At 29.4% G+C, this 20421-nt stretch overlaps 1 protein-coding gene across 4 annotated transcripts in view; it reads right to left on the reverse strand.

Moving 5' to 3' along the window:
- Positions 1–20421, reverse strand: part of LOC111677194 (fat-like cadherin-related tumor suppressor homolog) — a 252557-nt gene that overhangs the window by 68394 nt on the left and 163742 nt on the right. For all 4 annotated transcript variants that reach the window (XM_046951360.1, XM_046951358.1, XM_046951357.1 and 1 more), the window contains one exon: positions 3756–4156. In XM_046951360.1, coding sequence (XP_046807316.1) covers positions 3756–4156 — 401 coding nt within the window. The remainder of the gene's footprint in view (positions 1–3755; positions 4157–20421) is intronic.

Below are 20421 nucleotides of genomic sequence, written 5' to 3' on the forward strand. Positions count from 1 at the left end.
TCGCTATACTTTTATTTTTAAGAGCGTAATGAGCGTTAAACTCATTTTCTGAAGGGGACCTTATATGGGGGTAGGGTCAATTATAGACCGATATACGTAAAATTTGGTTGGGAGATATTGGCTTGCATGAAACTTATGTGTGTCGAATTTCATAGCTATATTCCCATTTTTAAGCCAGTAATAAGCTTTTTAGTCATTTTCTAAGGGGGACCTTGTATGGGGGGTAGGGCCAATTATTGTCCTATGTCCGCCATAATGCAGAATTATTTTGCAGACATCAAAAAACTGACCTATGCGAAATTTTGTGGTATTTGCTTCATAAAAAACTAGTTTGTAAACATTTGAAGCTATTTATACAGTATTCCGGGGGGTACATTTGCATGGGGGCTATGTGAAATCGTTGACCGATTTTGCCCATTTTCAATACCAAACATTTTTGATTAATAAAATATATTTTGGGAAAATTTCATCTCAATATCTCTTATTTTGTGGACGCTATCGTGCCAACAACAGACAGACGGACGGACGGACATGGCTAGATCGTCTTAGAATCTTACGAGATCACAGAATATATATACTTTATGGGGTCTTAGAGCAATATTTCGATGTGTTACACACGGAATGACAAAATCAATATACCCCCCATCTTTTTTGATGGTGGGTATAAAAAAGTAAAGCTAATATACAAAATATATGAAATATATTTTTTTTATTAAAAAATTATTTTATTCCTATTTGTATATAGATTTCAATAGGAAATAAAACAAAATGTTTAAAAGTGTTAAAGAAAATATTAAAAATTAAAAATTAGGCCAATGCACAGTGCGACATTTTGCACTTTTAGAACGACAAAAATAAAAAACAACTAATATTTCTATATTCGGCTGTGTCGAATTATACATACCCTTCACCAAGTATGTTTTAAAAAACAGTTTTTATTTATTTTGTATCTCTGCACACATGTCACACATAACATATACACAAACAAATATAAACTGTAGCAGAAAGAAATATTAACCGTTGTACTGTAATACCACCGTCAAACTGTATTACCACCCTCAAACAAATATCAGCTGTATTACCAACATATTACTGCTTTATCTCCTTGTTCTTGTTATACCCACTTACCTTCGTGAGAACAGAACAGCATGCAAACATACAAAAAAATACACAGCTGAATAAAACCAAATACATCTCCACACGCACATGTACATCTTTATCCAATTCACAGTGTTGTTGTTGCTTTTTTAACAAAGCATAAAAAAAATTTGGCTTTTTTGATGAAATTTTCAGAGGTTGTCTCGGATTTTTGCTCATATCCCCGTTATTTATAGACCGATTTGGCTGATTTTAAATAGCGATCTTCTCGAAAGCATGTCTAGCTGAATTATTGAAGATTCGGATCTCGCCGATATCTGGGGATCTCTAAAAACTGATTTCAACAGACAGACAAACGGACATGGCTTAATCGACACCGCTATCTATAAGGATCCAGAATATATTATAGAAATTACAAATGGAATGACAAACTTATATATACCCTTCTCACGAAGGTGGAGGGTATAATTAAACGCTTTCCAATTGTCTTGCTTGTTATTATAGGTAACAGTAGAAAAATAACTAAAAATATTTCAGAGTTCCTTTAACCCGAAATATAGGTGCTCAATGTTGCTACTTTTAAAAACAAAATAATTTTCTTGTAATATTCCTGAAGCGGCATATTAATTTTGAATGCGTATATCTTGGTAAATATTTCATATATTTAAATAGTTTCGTTAGTATATTTAAATAGTTTCGTTAGTATATTACAATTTAATACTTTGGAATTATTCTGCAATGATTTTTTGAGATAAAAGCTCAACTTTAAAGGTTTTATTTTTAACTCTAAGAAAAAATAATATTAATAATAAAAATATATTTGAAAATTATGTTTTTAATGGAATAGATCTAATGACTGCAGCCAATTGCAGTTATCTAATTATAACCCTTGCATAGGAAATTTTCTATAGAAACATATACATATATAAAAATTGGCTGCGACCGTTTGCGATCTTCAGAGATATTCAAAAATATTAAAGTGTCCTACAGAATTTAATATGTTAGCTTTATTTAAAAAGTAAAATTTTCCATTTATTTCCAGATTTAAATTCATTGATTATAAATTTACTTTTTTTCTTTGTAAAAACCGCGGAATTTATATTTTGTTTTAAATTTTAATTAGACTATAAATTGTTTGTTAATGTTGTATTCAATTATTTGCAAATATTTGTAATATTCATTAGGGTGGTTATATAAAGCATGTTTTTAAAAATTATAGAAAAGCATGCTCTAAAGGAAAGTGGGCTTTATTAACTTTTATCAACAATCTGTATAAAATTGTCTTTCTAAAAATATATACAAATTCAAAATCGATTGCAAAAGTTTTCGACCAAAAATTAACTTTTAATTTAATATATACTTGTAAAAAATGGACGTGGCAGCAGTCTTATCGTGCTGATTATTTTGTGGAGCGTTTGGCCAATTGTTTTATTTTGCCATAACTTCCCCTTTAAAAAATACACATTATTTAAACACAGTTTTCGCTTAAAAAATATTTTTTTAAAGAATATATTTCTAGTTCGAATTTTGTTTGTTTTAAGAAAAATATAAAAATCTAAATTACATCAATATGTTAGAAAATAATTCAAATAAATCTTGCGCGTTAAGTAAAAATTGACATTATTTAAAAACAATATGATCTGAATTTGTTTATAGACCTTTATTAATAATAAAACATAAATGGTTCAAGTGTTGAGAAAAATATAAAAAATCAAAATTAGACCAATATGTTGCGAAATATTTGTAACCAATTGATTTTGATATATCTTGCCGGTTTAGTTAAAAATGTAAGTTGTTGAACAAATATTATCATAATTTGTTTTATTAGGAATAAAACAGAAATGGTTAAAGTGTTGAGAAAAAGCATGTAGGTCTGATTTTTTGGTACTGACTGTTTTTTAACATGTCCTTAATCAGTGCCAACCATTTACCAATTAACTCCAAAATAAAATGGGTTTAATTAAAACAATTTCAGTAGAAGAAAATATACTTTCGATTTTAAACAAAATTGTAAAAATTGGTCGGTCAAAAAATTATTGAAACTGATTTGGAACGTATGCCGGAGCAAAATATGTATATGTCCGATTTAAAAATAAATATATGGTCTAATTAATTTTCAATAACATGGAAATTTCATCATTGGAAACTTTTGTCACGTGCCACATAAATACTTATACAAAAAATCTGAAAAAATTATTTGTTCTGAAAGCTGAAATACAATTCCAAATTTTTAACTAAATAGTCGGGTGGAACTCGCAGATTTTAACATGTTTGTCAAAAATGAACAAAAAAGAACTTATATTTTTTCACATCACATCACGCACTTTACATACTTATATCTTAACCCTATTAAGTTCTTTTAAGTTCTTCTTTGGACCAATTATAAAGCTATTGAAGAAATACATTGATATACAAGAGATTATTTATATATATATATAATATATAGATATTTTACTAATTTTTCAACTTGGGCATTTCCATCGTCACTTTCGACACGATGGAAATGCCCATATCCCACATATTCAATAACCTAGCCAATAGGACATAAGCGGTTACAAATTTCTACTTAAATATTTGAAAAACGAATATTACTGAGGCAGCATTAAAACAATAATTAAAATAATCACATTTTATAATACTTATAAACAAAAACTTACTTTTACAATAAATTTATCCTGGTCATCATTCTCATAAACATAAGCTTCATAATATTGGTTTTCAAAAACCGGGGCGTGAAGATTTTCAGGTAACAGATTAATTTTTACTCTGGCAAAACTAGTATGTAGTCCATCGGTAACTGAAATATTTAGTATAGTTTGTTTATGGTTTTGGAGTCTCTGATTATTTTGCAAGATAATGAGACCAGTAGTTTCTTCAATTGAATAAAGTTGGTGTTCATTTCCATCAACAATCTTGTAAACTAGTTTATTGATATCGCAATCATCGGCATCATAAGCTTTTGCTATAGTAACAAATTGTCCCCTTTTTGCGGATATTGATAATTTACTGGAAAATGATGGTTCAATGAACTTTGGCCCATTATCATTTAAATCTTCAACTGAAAAAATTAAATAAAATATATTAATTTGATTAGGTTAATTTTTAATAGTTTGAGAAGTGAATAAAATTTACATACTACATACTGAATATATTTTTTCACAAAACAAACAAGTTATAATTTGAGACTTTACTTTATCAGGTTTTAATAAAATTTACCTCAGATGCTTATTAAATATAAAATCATTTCAATGTTAAACAAGTATGAATGTATAGTCGAACATGGCCGATCACATGATACCCTACACCTGTCAGTACCAGTTAATTATTATACCCTACACCACTTTAATGGGGAGGGAGGTTTGTGCTGATGTTTGTAACACACAATAATATTGATCCTACACCCACCTTCAGAATCATTTTCTGAATAGATTTAGCTATGTCCGTCCGTCCATGTAAACCTTGTAATCAAACTACAGGCCGCAATTTTGAAGATATTTGAATGAAATTTAGTACATGATCTATTGTCCCAGGAACGAACCCTATTGATTGATATTGGTTAAGATCGGTCCATTATTTCATCTAGCCCCCATACAACTGAACCCCCTTGTAATCAAACTACATATCGCAATTTTGGAGATAATTCAATAAAATTTGGCACATGACGAAGCCTATTAAAAATAGTTAACATCGGTCCATTATTTCACCTACGCCCCATAGAACTGAACCCGCCAAATAGGGCTTTTAAGTTCATAATTATGTTTAATATACTCGTATCTCGACAAAAAGCTGCAAAACCAAGTTCTATACTAGTCTTGATGACCCCGATGAACTTTATAATTATAGGGCCTCATATGACCCTAGCCCCTCTAAAAAGCCCCCCTCTTTTTAGAATTTTATCGTGTTATTAGTGTTTATAAGTAAATTTCGATCTGAAGGGGAGTTTGTATGGGGCTATGAAATAATTGTTGTGTTTTGTTGCTATCAATGAGTGTTAACTGGGGTTGTCAATTAATAATAAATAAAAGTTCCAAGGGCTTTTATAACGATCAGGGCAAGGATTTTCATGCACTAAAAAATTACAAATATGCGCTAAAAATGTGAAAAATAGACAACAAAAAATATTTCCTTGTGAAGGTGCATATTAATAGATAGGGTTTTTGATAACAAATGTACGGAACCACGACCTCAATAATGAAAAATATAAGGTCTAAGACAACTTTAAATAGTACATATTTAATTTCTGAAAGTGGAAAGCTTGATAGCAAAATTTGGTATATGAATGTATTTTTGTATAAATTATATTTTTTCGTAGAGAGATGTAAGAACAAAATTTCATTAAGTTATCTTTTTATTCGGACACACAATATTGAGGTTTTAAAAATTAAAAAAAAAACTAGGTAAATTTGTGTTTCATATAACCTAGTATTTTGTTATTAAATCGAAATTTAAAAAAAATCTAAATATGTAAATACCATTTTTTTTTAAATATGGTGTGTTAAAAAAACAGTCAGTACTCCTTTATATCACTTTCTTCGGGCTCAACATGCTTAAATTCATGTTTCTGGAGTCAATATTATAGAAAAAGTTCCCTTTTATGGGTTCTCACCTAATTCAGACTCTACACACCAAATTGTATATTTCTCGATTCAATATTATAGAAAATTCAAAAAGGAACTTTTAAAAAACAAAAAAGTGCCAAAAAGTTCACTTTTTCCGGTTCTTACCAAATTCCGTCTCTGTATACTTAATTTCATGTTCCTAGATTCAATATTATAGAATATTCCAAAGTACCTTTTGCAAAAGGAAAAAGTACTAAAAAATTCCCATTGATTTTTTCTCGTCTAACCCGTGCTCTACATGGTACTTTCATGTTTCTAGGTTCATTATTATAGAAAACTCAAATTTAATTTCATGTTCAATATTATAGAAAATTCAAAGAGTACCTTTTGTAGAACAAAAAAGTACCAAAAAATCTCCTTTGATGTGTTTTTGCCTAATCCGGGCTGTACATCAGCCAAGCGCAGAAAGAGAAACTGTTATTGTAGTGGTGAGAAAATACTAAAAAACACTTAGAAAAAATATTTCCTAATTACGCTTGTTATGATCAAGTTTTATAACAAGTAAAATTTTACAGATAAAACCTATCTAAAGAAAAGAAAAATGGTTATTTCTTCACAAAGATTAGATTTTTGAATATTAAATATTTAAAAAAAAGTATTAAAAATATGGTTTTTATGTGTTTTTATTATTATTCATTTTTAAAAAGTTTTTGGAGTGTATGTGGTGTTGTTGTTTTTACACGTTTTGTTTGCAATTTCTGAAACAAAGCGACATCAACCTACTTTGTGGAATTTTTACGCTCCTGCAATGAGTTTTATTTACGATCGGGTTATGTACGTGTGAATTGCCGAAAATCTTCGTAATCAGAACAATATGAACGCGCAATGCTGCTGTACATACTTAATTTAATGTTTTTTAGTTAATTATTTTAGAAAACTCAAAAAGTACCTTTTAAAAGACGGAAATGTACCAAAATTTTCTCTTTTAGGGGTTGTCATCCAATTCCGAATCTACATTTAATTAATTTCATGTTCCTAGGTTAAATTTTATAGTTGGAAATGGTGGAAATATGCAAAATATATGCAATTTAAAGCAAAATATGCAATTTATGCATTTATAACAAAATATGAAAAAATATGCAACAACAAATCGTTGCCATTTTGTAGCAAATTATTTGATTCGTAAAGAAAACTAGTTAAAGTTATTTTGAGTTACAGACTACAAAAATGCATTTGCCCTGATAATGATATATGTATACGATTTTTAACTTAGGTAGAGTAATATGTGTGCATTTCATCAGCAACTTAACACGTTTTATACCCAACATCAGAAATATGGGGGTGTATTGCATTTGTTATTTCGTTTGTAACACATCGAAATATTGGGTCCTTATAAGATTCTAAAACGATCTAGCCGTCCATCCGCATGTCTGTCTGTTGAAAACACGATAGGACGAGCCAGATAGTTGAAATTTTAAACAAATATTTTTTGTTTGGTATTGAAAGTGGGCAATATCTATGGGCAATGTCTACGATTTAACATAGCCCCCATATAAGGTTCTCTTCAGAAAATTACTATAATGCAGATAACTGGCTTATAAAAGTGCGAAATGTACAAATTTTTAAGGAACAATAATAATTTAAGGTCCAATATAAAGATCTTATCAGAAAAGGACTTTAACGTACATAACTCGGTGAAAAATACTAGTATAGCAACTAAATTCTATATATACAGTTTTTTTAAGAACTATCTATCTGTTTCACTTATTGCAAGCATTTAAAAAATCCATAGAATCGATTCTAAAACTCTAAGCATTTTACTTTTAACATTGCAAAATATAAATTTTTATAAATATATATTTTGTTCAAAAGTAATAATAAACAAGTATGAATTTATAGTCGGACATTGCCGATCATATGATATCTACACCAGTCAGTATGTTAAAATTGTGGTTTTTTATATAAAGCATTTAATTTGTTTTATTGTGAAATTTTTTACTTATAGTTAACAAAAAAGAGATTTTCTACAAGTGGGCTCAAAGGGGAGAAGGGGTAAATATGGGCCTATCCTTATAAATTTTGGTAAATGAATTTACGTCTACTTCAAAGTCATTTATGTAGATTTTGATCGTTTTATTAGTAATTATAAGTTAATTTTGAACTTCAAGTCATTTTCTGAAGGGGAGTTTGTATGGGGGCTAGGGTCAAATGAGGCCCGATCTCTATAATAATTAGTATTGTCATTTATTGTTCTATAAAACTATTTTTTTTTTATTTTTCGGGGTTTAGGGTCAAATGAGGCCCGATCTCTATAATAATTAGTATTGTCATTTATTGTTCTATAAAACTATTTTTTTTTTATTTTTCGGGGGTATGCTAAATCGACTCAGAAAGTGATTCTGAGCCGATTGGTATACTTTAAGGTGGGTCTACGGCCATATTTTTTGGGTGTTACAAACTTCAGCACAAACGCATAATACCCTCCCCACTATAGTGGTGTAGGGTGGCTAAAAAGTAACATTCAAATTTTATTCGAATATTCGTTCGAAGAAAAACAAAAATTTTTTCTCGATTAATTGAATAGTTCTTATCGAATGACAACCATAGTGTAAACGCTCAAAGTAAGCAACAAAATGAACATTACATGACTTGACATCACTCCACAGAAAAAATTTGGAAAATTTTGAAATTATTTACATTTTTTTTAAAAAGTTATTTGGTAATTTTTTCAATTTAAATTTTATTTTAAAATATTTTTTTTATTATTTGACATAAAGACGTTGTTTATATTTATTTATATTTATTTTTATATTTGAATTGGTAGCACTTTTATCGACGTTAAACTAACTTGTATAATTTTACGCGTTAACTCCTATCGTTTATAAATTTTAAATTTATATGAAATTGCCTTTGAACATTAGCAACAAAACACAACTAAAATAGTTTAAAATTGCCTGTCAATCGAATGCAAATTTTTTAATTTCTTTATTATTTTTAGATTAAAATCGCTGAAATTTGCACGTAATTTTCTGGTCCTTGTGAAGAATGGATACTAACAGAATATAAAATACAGGACTTTTATGCAATTATTTGATGAATATCGTTGAAAAAAGTAAAAATTCAGAAACATACCGTACAATTTTAATCACTTTTTTTTATTAAATTTTAATATTCTGTATGAAAATGGTTTGGGAAAAAATTCATGTTCGATTCACACAATTTATTACAAAATTTATTCTTTATTATTCGAAAATTTATTAATTGACACCCTAATGAACTATAGAACGATATGATAGCGGAAACGGTATTGTCAAATAAGGGCGATTATGATATTATATTTTATTACTGAAAACGACAATCACCACTATCGTTAATAGAAGTGAAAATTTTGTTTTCATGATATTTTTATTTCCCTCGAAGGGAAAATTGCTATCGTGAACTTGTTGTGAACAATTCATTCACAATAGTTGATTTTGTATGGATTACCTTTTCAATTTTTACAAAATTCTATCAATAAATTTCTCAACTGGGGAAAAGGTACCATTTAGTACACAAATACAATCATCACTTATGATAGTTTTTATCATGTATTACTGTATTACTTACCTACATTTGTGGCAGAATTTTTTAATATTTTTGTATTTAATATGTGTTTTATGTAAAAAATAAAAAAATAACGAAATACTAAACAAATACAGAACACTAAATAAAATACAGAACATTTTAACGTTTTTTAGCAAGCAGGGTTCTAAAATACAGTACTTTTCAGTATAATACAGAACGTCGGGTCACCTTATACATAGATGACAACTATGTTTCCAATTCTTACCCCGTGTCTATATTAGACAAATATTAATTATGCTAAACGTCAAATTGTTATCATGATAACAAATTAGCAAGTACAGACGGCATTTATTAGCGTTATAACCTCGTTATAACAGTGTTGTCTAAACAATTGTTTAGACAACGTTGTCTTGATAATAAACGTCATTTTACCGTAAAATTTGTGTATAATTTTGTTTTTGTGCTATTAAAATTCATTTTAAACATAAGTTTTAGTGAAATTAGTGTTTATTTACAAAATTTGCATTTAATTTTAATCGTTTTTATTAAATATAGCATTATTTCAATAAAATTATCTGTGGGTTGTCGTGATAAAATCGGCATTTTGTAACCCCTATGCATGCCAATAAACAAAAAACTGACAATTTTTCAGTCGACGTTTTGTCAAGTATCGTAAGAAATATTTGTCTAATATAGACATGGGGTTACATATCGGGCCATGTAACCAGGTTCAATTTTATACTTTATAGCGTTGAAAAATTAGAAATTTCAAACTGAGTGACAAACATATATATCCCTTCTCACGAAGCTGAAGGGTATAATAAATAAAGTTTATATATACACCACTTTAGTGGGGAGGGTATATTGGGTTTGTGCAGATGTTTGTAAAGCACAATAATATTAGTCCTATACCCACCTTAAAGTAGCTCAGCTCAGCATCATTTTCTGAGTCGATTTAGCCACTTGTAATCAAACTACAGGTCGCAATTTTGAAGATAATTAAATGAAATTTGGTACATGATCTTCTATTATTCCAATGACGAAGCCTTAAATGGTTAACATCAGTCCATTATTTCACCTAGCCCCATACCACTGAACCCGCTGATTAGGGCTTTTCAGTTCATAATTATGTTTACTATACACGTATCACGACAAAAGCAGGAAAACCAAGTTTTATACTAGCCTTGATGACCCTCAAGAAATAAATACTCCACCAACTCCTTTTTTTATTAAAACATATTTAACTATGTATTTTTATATATCTCCACAATATTATTGTTTACAATAAAGATATTGATATTGTATATTTACAAACCAATTATGGAACGGTCCGAAACAAAATTTCGTTTGATTCGTATGCAGATAAAAATTATTCATGTCGAATTTTACCTCAATATCTTAAAAAAATCGGAAGTGTACCTTATATGACTAATGACCAATAATGGTCAAAAAACAAATTTGTGCAATTATTTATATGTATTCAAGTCCTTTTATTCCGATAATTTTATAATTCTTGTATTTTGTTTGTGTATTTTACAAATGTTGTTTCTTTATTTTTGTTCTTTAATTATAAGTTTCTTTGTTTTGCTTGTCTCTATACCTTTAATTTATATTTGTTGTTTACTTTAAATAAATAAAACCACAATTTTTGTAATTGGCCTGTGGATGACTCTATTTTTTTTCTTGATGTCGACAACTCTACAGTTCTGGTCAGGTCCAAGGTAGGTTCTGATGATTCGGCCCATTTGCCATTCGTTGGTGGCAAGTTGTTGTTTTTGATGACAACCAAATCGTTGACTTTAACGTTATCCCTCTGAGTCTTCCATTTTTATCTGCGATGGAGTTCAACTAGATACTCGGACTTTTAAGCGTTTCTAACGGTTGATGAGAGTTAGTTTTTCACTGTTTACGTCGGGTACAGCTTGGGTCAATAACGCACTACCAATAAGGAAGTGTCAGGGGTCAATGGATTAAGATCATTTGGGTCACCGCTAGCAGGACTTATGGGTCTAGTTCTATACGTATTTGAATTACAGATAGCACTTCGAAAGTGAATTTCATGTTTAGCGTCATCTTTCTGAGGTGAGTTTTGAATGACTTTACACCAGCCTCACAAAGGCCGCCCATGTGTAGGGCACCTGGGGGAATAAACTTCCAGTCGATATTTTGATGGCTAAAATGATGAGACTTTATAAAATCAAGACGGTCGGGTTAAATAAGATTCAACGGGAAATTTTCAGTGTATTTCTTTATTTTAAAACTGTTGTAAGTTACTTTCTTGATTTGATGGCGTAGAATAACGTGTGTCCACCTGCTAAAACCTCAACATGTTATGTTGAAGAATTTTTGACGCGAGTGGGTGAGTCGATTTTACATATTCAGCTAGTTGAAGTAGAGTTTTAATTGCCAGAAACGGGGCGCAGTTGACTCCAAATAAGTTATACACAAAACGGAAGAATCTCCACTTCAGTATCAGAAGTCCTGGATGCAAAATGTCGTTTAAACGGCTTAAATATATTATAGGTATAACTCTCCGATCTTGACAAAATTTATACCACATATAAAGCTTTCTATGACTTGTAATATGTGTCTTTTGGTTAACAAATGTATAGTTTTGGAGTTATAGTTAAATTTATATATATTAAATATCTTCTCTCGATATAATGGTACCATAGCGCCGTACTATGGTTACAAAGCATATAGGCTGTTTGTAAGTAAAGGTTCAAACCAGCGTTGCGCGTTCATATTGTTCTAATTACGAAGATTTTCGGCAATTCACACGTACACTACCCGATCGTAAATAAAACTCATAGCAAGAGCGTAAAAATTACAAAAATTGCAAACAAAATTTGTAAAAACAACAACATAATTTGCGAACAAGAGAATAATTGCAAAAAACTTGTACACTCCAAAAACTTTTCAGGAATGCATAATAATAAAAATACATAGAAACAATATTTTTAATACTTTTTTAAACATTTTATATTAAAAAATTTAATTTATGTGAAGAAATAAACTATTTTCTCTTCTTTGAATATGTTTTATTCATATTTGTTCATAACAAGCGTAATTAGGAAATATTTTTCCTGTTTTTAGTATTTTCTCACCACTACAATAACAGTTTCTCTTTCCGCGCTTGGCTGGTTCAAACTGATTACAAAAGTTCAAACTGATTTCGAGATTAGATTAAGATGTTTTTGTCTAATTTTGCGAAGCGCAGAAAGAGAAACTGTTATTGTAGTGGTGAGAAAATAATAAAAAAGACACGTAGAAAAAATATTTCCTAATTATGCTTGTTAGGTTTAAAACAAGTAAAATGGTAAACTTTGATAAAACATATTCAAAGAAAATAAAAATGTTTATTTCTTCACAAAGATTAAATTTTTTATATAAAATATTTAAAAAAAGTATTAAAAACATCGTTTTTATGTATTTTTATTATTATGCATTCCTGAAAAGTTTTTGGAGTGTATGAGTTTTTGCAAGTTATTCTCTTGTTCAGTGTTGCCACAACAAAATTTCTTTTCTAACCAAAATTCGAATAAAAAATAACCAAATTAAGAAAAAAGTAAACAAAATTATTTTTATTCGTTTTATGTTTTTACATTTGTAATGTACAAAAATAACAAATTCATTTTCTGAAGTGGAACTATGTTAAATTTCGTCGCTAAACTGGTATTGTGAAGACAGTTATGAGCGTTTAAGTAATTTTCTGTACGGGATCTTATATGAGACGTATGATCAATTATGGACCAATTCTCATAAAATCTGAAAGAAATCTTTAAACCTTGATTATGTTGAATTTTGTTGCTATATTGCAGAGCATTATGAGATAAAAGAAGTTTTTTTAATTTTATTTTTGGAATAATTTAGTTCAATTGTTTGTAAAAAATAACCAAAACGAAAAAATAATTCACATGTACACATGCGAAATAAAAATAACCAATTTTGGTTAATAATAACCAAAGTGGCAACACTGCTCTTGTTTGCAAATGATGTTGTTTTTACAAATTTTGTTTGCAATTTCTGAAACAAAGCGACATCTACCTACGTTGTTGAATGCTGTCAAGCAATTAAAGATAATTTTTGTAATTTTAACGCTCTTGCTATGAGTTTTATTTATGATCGGGTTATGTACAATCAGCGTAGCCAATTTAGCGCTTTTGGCGCTAGATTTAGCGCCTTTAAACAATCCAAAAGTCGCATTTTTCTTCTTAGCGCTTTTTTGGAAAAAGGCGCTAAATAAGCGCTTTTTCAAGAAATGAATTTTTTTTTTAATTAATTATATGTAATTCAAAGATCTTTTAGTGTGATGAGTTATTTTAAAGCTTTAAAAATGAAATAAAAAATATTCACCCCTTTCGCCAAAAGAATTAAAATTCGTTTCTTCTTAAATATTCATTCCCTTCTAAGGGAAAATTGATTTCTGGAAATACCACAACAGTTGATTTTGTTCGTAACAGCTTTTTATTGATTAGAAAATTCTATAAAAAATTCACAACAAGGGAAGTTTTTACGTCAAAAAGGGAAAACTTGTAAATTAACTTAATTTTAGTTAGGTGAACTTGAACTTAAAATTGCATTTCGTGAAAACTATTATATTAGTCATTGAAGAAAATCGAACATATTTGTATTAACCTTCATTTTTTTAATTTCGTTCCCGAATCAAAATTTTAATTAATGAGTATATTTTTATACCCTTCACCTTCGTGAGAAGGGTATATATAAGTTTGTCATTCCGTTTGTAATTTCTATAATATAATTTTCCGACCCTATAAAGTATATATATTCTGGATCCTTATAGATAGCGGAGTCGATTAAGCCATGTCCGTCCGTCTGTCTGTTGAAATCAATTTTTAGAGGTCCCCAGATATCGACGAGATCCGAATCTTCAATAATTAAGTTAGACATGCTTTCGAGACGATCGCTATTTAAAATCACCAAAATCGGTCTATAAATAACGGAGATATGAGCAAAAATCCGAAACAACCTCTGAAAATTTCATCAAAAAAGCCACATTTTTTTCATGCATTGTTAAAAAAGCAACAACAACACTGTGAATTGGATAAAGATGTACATGTGCGTGTGGAGATGTATTTGGTTTTATTCAGCTGTGTATTTTTTTATGACGGTGGTATTACAGTACAACGGTTAATATTTCCTTATGCTACAGTTTATATTTGTTTGTGTGATTGTTATGTGTGACATGTGTGCAGAGATACAAAATAAAAAAACTGTTTTTTAAAACATACTTGGTGAAGGGTATATAAGATTCGGCAAAGCCGAATATAGAAATATTACTTGTTAATAAACAATTTTTTTAAGACTGTGTAAAAATATAATTTTAGCGTTTTTTAGTGCGTTTCGAGTAAATGGTCGGCGCGTTTTAGTATAAAGTAGTTGACAACACTGTGTACGATGTTTAGTAAAGGGCCCTTCAGACGATAACACTGTACGTACGACAAGTCTAATGAAAAAGTAAAATGAAATTCCACCCGTACAACAAAAACGAGAATAAAAGTCGTATCATTTATATATTTTGTGTTTACAAGATTGGTATAAAACAATAAAAAAGTAAGATGGAAACAGCTGTTTCACTTTTTATATATGTGTTTACATAAAAATACATCCCTGATCTAATGCGACTTGCTTGTTTTTTGAATCATTTCAAAAAATGAAGAGAGCCATACGACTGTCAAATTTTCCATCTGTATTCTCTCTCAATGTGTGATGGTTTCATTACATATTGCGTTTAGACGATCCCATCCGTTCTATTCTACACAAAGTTTTGACATATCATTTTACTTGTGTGATCGTGTAAAGCCTGCTTAAATACCAAAATATTTGAAGAAAACATATTTTGATTTAAGGTTTATTGTTGCAAAAACCAAGCGAATGCGAATAAAGTAAGTTTAAAATATAAAACTAACACCAATTTTTTTCAAGTGGTTGTGTTGTGGACAGTGTTGCCACTTCATGTGTAATTACACATATTATGTGTAATTTTTATTTCCATGTGTAGCCCACGTGTAAATTATGTGTAATTTAAAATCTCATTGTATTTACATAAGTATTACTTATTTTATATCAAATTTGTTCTTTCAAACACTGGTTTTGGTTTTCATTTATTTTCGCTTTACGTACATATCTGTACTTTTCTTGCATATGCAACAGTTTGCACACTTGTTTGAATAAGTCAGTGTTTTTTATTAAAACAAAACGATCCGCACACATACATAGAAATTTATTTTCCCTTTGAAACACTTAAGCAAAAAGTGTCCGTCCTTTTCTAATATATGCGATTTTTTGAAATTTGTTGAAAGCCGGTTGTTAAAAAAAGGTGATTCACATACATACATGTAAATGGTACATATACATATTTTTATATTCAAAAATAACGAAACAAGAAATAAGAAAATTTCTAAATAATCAAATTTAACTCAAACTAATTTCTAGTGGTAATTTTGTTTCAAGTGTGTAAAAGTTACGCGTTTTTTAGGTCTAGTTAAATAATAATTTATTTTAGGGATGACTGGAAGAAATGACTTCAGATTCCAATCTGATTGGCTAAATAAATCTGAAATGATTGTGATATTCTTTAGGTATTCTAGTTTCTTTTAATGTCCTTTTTCAATCAGAAAAGCCAATTTTATATAAAATGAAAAGTGAAGTTTTTATTATATTGCAAATATGTTCTTCAAATTATATAAAAATGGATGTTTTGAAGTCAAAAAGCGTATGACAAATCAACGAATCAGATGAAAACCTATTTTCAAACATAAATGATATTTATACTGGACTTGTTGCATATGAATCTTTAACTAAGATTTCTGCATCAGAAAAAACAATCTTTCTTCAAGATTGTAGAGAGATTTGATTTTAGTGATCAGATTTATTCTATTGTAGATATTGTTAATCCAAAAGTTGCTCAGTCTTTTGAACCAAAGACATTATCCCTATTTAAAAAAAGATTTCCGTCATTCGATACAGATTTACAACAACTTGATAATGAATGGCGACAGCATGCTCTATTAGACTTTGAAAAATTTTAACTTAATGCAAGTCTAGAACCAGAACTGACTTTAGGTCAAAAATTCTTTAAAAGAATCTTTGTTTCCCAATCTACAAAAAGTAATTCAGTTTATTTTAATACTACCTTTTCAAATGCTTCTGCTGAAAGAATTTTTAGTTTAAAAAATTGCAAAACTGATTTAAGAAATAGAATGTCTTCTGAAACAATTGCATAATTTTTTTACTAATGAAGGAATTTTAAGAAACGGTAAAGAAAACTATGAACCTAGTCAAGCAATTATCAAAAAGAATTGGAAATAGTGATCGCAGTTATAACTATATATGTATATATAGAGATATTTTAATTATCTAATTTTATATTTTGTTTATAAATGAATTAATTATAATTATCTAAATATTCGTATAGAAAAATATGTATATGATTTATTTTTGTTTCATTGTTTTTTTATGTTTAAATAAAAATTAAAAAGGGCATGTGTAATTTTTTTCTAATGTGTAATTTAGGAGTAGATCAAGTGTAGTTTCTAAATTTTTTGGTGGCAACACTAGTTGTGGAACATGTTTTTCTGGAGAATTTTTGACGTGGAGCGTTAGTATCAGTGTGATATTTCTTAATCATTAATAGATCCACTAAAGCTGCCTACACACTATGAGAGAAGTAGTCGTTAGATTTTTATTTCATACTGCCGAAATAAAATAAAATGATTACCAAAAAAAAATCAAATTGAAAATATATTTTGTTTTTACACTATTAGATTTGAAATAAAATGAAACTTCTATTTAAAAAAATTCAATTCTGTGTCTATTTTTATATTTTCCTTTGTTTAAATAAAAACAGGTAAGAGTGCTATATTCGGCTTTACCTTTCACCATAGTGTATTTTAAACATATTAGTTTTATAAATTTTTTCCCGACTACATTAATATTACACCAAAAGCAAAACAAAATGAACAACAACAACGCTAAACGAATAAAAAACAAAATACACAAGACATCTAAACATACATAACGAAAAACACAGAAAAACAAAAACAAAATAAACAACGCAATAAAACAAACCTACATCCAAATACACGAACAGAATTCACAAAAACAAAACAAAAACAAAATACACAACTCAATGACGCCAACAGCATCGAATCATACAAACGATATACTCAGCTGAAAACCAAATACATCTACACACACGTGTTCATCTTTTTCTAATATACAGTGTTGTTGTTGCTTATTTAACAAAACATGAAAAACATATGACATTTTTTGATGAAATTTTCAGAGGTTGTCTCGGATTTTTGCTCATATCTCCGTTATTTACCGACCGATTAGCGATAGCGATCTTCTCGCCGATATCTTGGGTCCTCTAAAAACTGATTTCAACAGACAGACGGACATGGCTTAATCGACCCCGCTATCCATAAGCATCCAGAATATATATACTTTATAGGGTCGGAAAATTATATTATAGAAATTACATTTTTACGAATGTGAAGGGTATAATAAAACTCAAATAACACGAAAAAATCCAATCGTTTTAAAAATTTTCAAAAAATTAAAAAAAAATCATACGGTTTTCAATTCCCCATCCGCATTTTAGTAAATTTTATTAAATTTTGTATTTACGCTATAATATTTTTAATTTTATTTGAAAATGTTGGCTGTCAAATTTTGCTAACTTTCCGGGTCCTATATAACTTTTTAACTAAGAAACATAAACATTTTTGTCAATATTTTAGAGATCACTTTTAAAATTGTGAGACACCTGTTTACTACTTTTTTAAAATTCATCCATTTTGGGTGTAAAAGTGAGAAAACTGTATATTTGTTACTTTCATAGCACACTAAGAAATCTTTTTCAATTTATTGATGTTTTCTTATTTGACATACCTATTATACGGACTAGGTATAGTAGGCCGGTATCGGGCTTATTGTGTGCTCCTTTTTAAAAATGTTAACTGAGTATATTATTTTACAATGTTCAGAAACTCAGTTTCCTGGACGTAATTTCTAAGAATTTTTCAATTAGTGGTAGTCAGGGATGTTATTTCTGGAATAACATCACTTCCAAAATAATTTTGAAATTCGGGTACTAAGGCCACTATTGGATAAAATTTGTTTGGTACTATTTAAAAGTACAATTTTCTGTAACAAATGAATGCATATTTAAATATTTTGTAAACTTAATTTTCAAAAAGGAGTATTCCTAGGCGAGTTGGGGGAAAATTGTACTCCTTTTTATTAGATCTCCACAAAGGTAGAATTTAATCTACTATTTCATTATTCGAATTGTATTGTTTGAATTTTAATAATATAACAATGTAGAAATAGAGCTGTGCGATGTTAATCGATGCATCGTAAACATCGATGGTTTCGATACATTGTTTAAATGTCGATGTATCGTATCATACGATGTAAATCTATACATCGATATTTTTTATTCGATGTATCGAAAAGCAGAATTTTAAATTTACGCATCCGGCAGCTTTCGTTTAAGTAGATGATTGCAACTCATTTAAAGTATTGACAATGTTTTTAAACAAAAACCCTTCAAGAATGAAAAAATATACGTTATATTCATAAACCATCATCGAAGCAACAGCGTATGCAAAAAAAAATCTAAAGTATATTTGTATAGAACAAAATTTTCGTTTTTATGGTATAAATCAGCAATGTAAGTTATTTTTGTGTGTTTGATGTTAACAGCAATATTATATTTGTCTTAATTTTACTGTTACAGGTTGTAATAATAGCGCCGTCAACGTCGAGCTTGGTTTGGAAATATTTTGAAAAAAAAATGGCAATAAATCTGCAAAGTGTAAGCTGTGTGAAAATATATAAGAACCGCTGGTAATACTTCTAACTTGATGGGCCATATTAAACACATTCACAAGGCTACATTTTTGGAAATGGCCGAAATAAAAAATTCTGGAACGCAAAAATTAATAAATATAAATTTTGTGAGAGTGTTAGGCGAAAATACACCAGTTGTTTCCGATTCATGTGTGCCGTCTACAAGTAGTTCACATAATGTACAACCTGTATCATGTATTGAGGTAAATGATGACACAACTACTGAATTAGTACTTCTTATTCCGATGGTGATAAGGCAAGAAAAATTAACAACGCTATTGTATATATGATTTGTAAAGATTATCACGCGTTCTTACTCGTAGAGAATGAAGGTTTTAAACATCTAATAAAAGTGCTATCGCCGCATTTTAAAGTTCCATGTAGAGGTACTGTGACACGTTGGGTCGATAACAAATATGAAGTTTTATCAGAAGTATTGAAAACTAAATTAATAACAGTGGGCAACATTACTTTGACAACTGACATTTGGTCTGATTTTCAAATGCGAAGTTTTTTGGGTGTCACAGCCCATTTTGGTATTTCAACTGAATTTCAGTCGATAACGTTGGGGGTATACCACCCCGATGAAAGACACACTTCTGAATATTTATCAACTGTTATTAACAAGGTATGCAATGAATGGGACTTTCCAAAAGATAAAGTTACCGCAGTAGTAACAGACAATGCAGCCAATATGACAAAAGCTGTAGAATTGGCCTTTGGAAAAAGAAGCACATACCGTGCTTTGCGCACACACTAAATTTAGTTGCGCAAAAAGTACTAAATATCTCAGAGTTGAAGGCATTAGTAACTAAAATAAAAAATATTGTCACTTTCTTTAACAAAGCTGATGCAAAACTTATCCAAGATGTACCTACTCGTTGGAATAGCACGTTCTATATGATCGAAAGTTTTCTAGAACTTCGAAATGCCGTAAGTGATATATTACTTCGACACAAAACTGCCCCACCAATGTTGACAGGTATGGAATTATCCACATCCTCAAAACTACTTAATATATTACGGCCTTTTGAGGCAGCTACAAAAGAAATATCCGGTGATACATATTGCAATAGCGGTAAAGTTATTCCGCTAGTTCACTGTATGGTATCGAAACTAAAAGCTCTTGAAATTGAAGAACCCTTAAATGAAGTACATAAAATGGCTCTTATTGAAATCAACAAACGAATGGGTGCTATCGAACATGTATCACTTCTGGCTATTGCCACATTATTGGATCCACGGTTTAAAAAAATACATTTTGAAGATCCACTTGCATGTTCGAAAGCCGTTGGGAAAATCCAAGAAATGATAAGAGATA

This window comes from Lucilia cuprina, chromosome 5 (assembly GCF_022045245.1).
Source record: "Lucilia cuprina isolate Lc7/37 chromosome 5, ASM2204524v1, whole genome shotgun sequence".
In the NCBI taxonomy this organism is placed as follows: domain Eukaryota; kingdom Metazoa; phylum Arthropoda; class Insecta; order Diptera; family Calliphoridae; genus Lucilia; species Lucilia cuprina.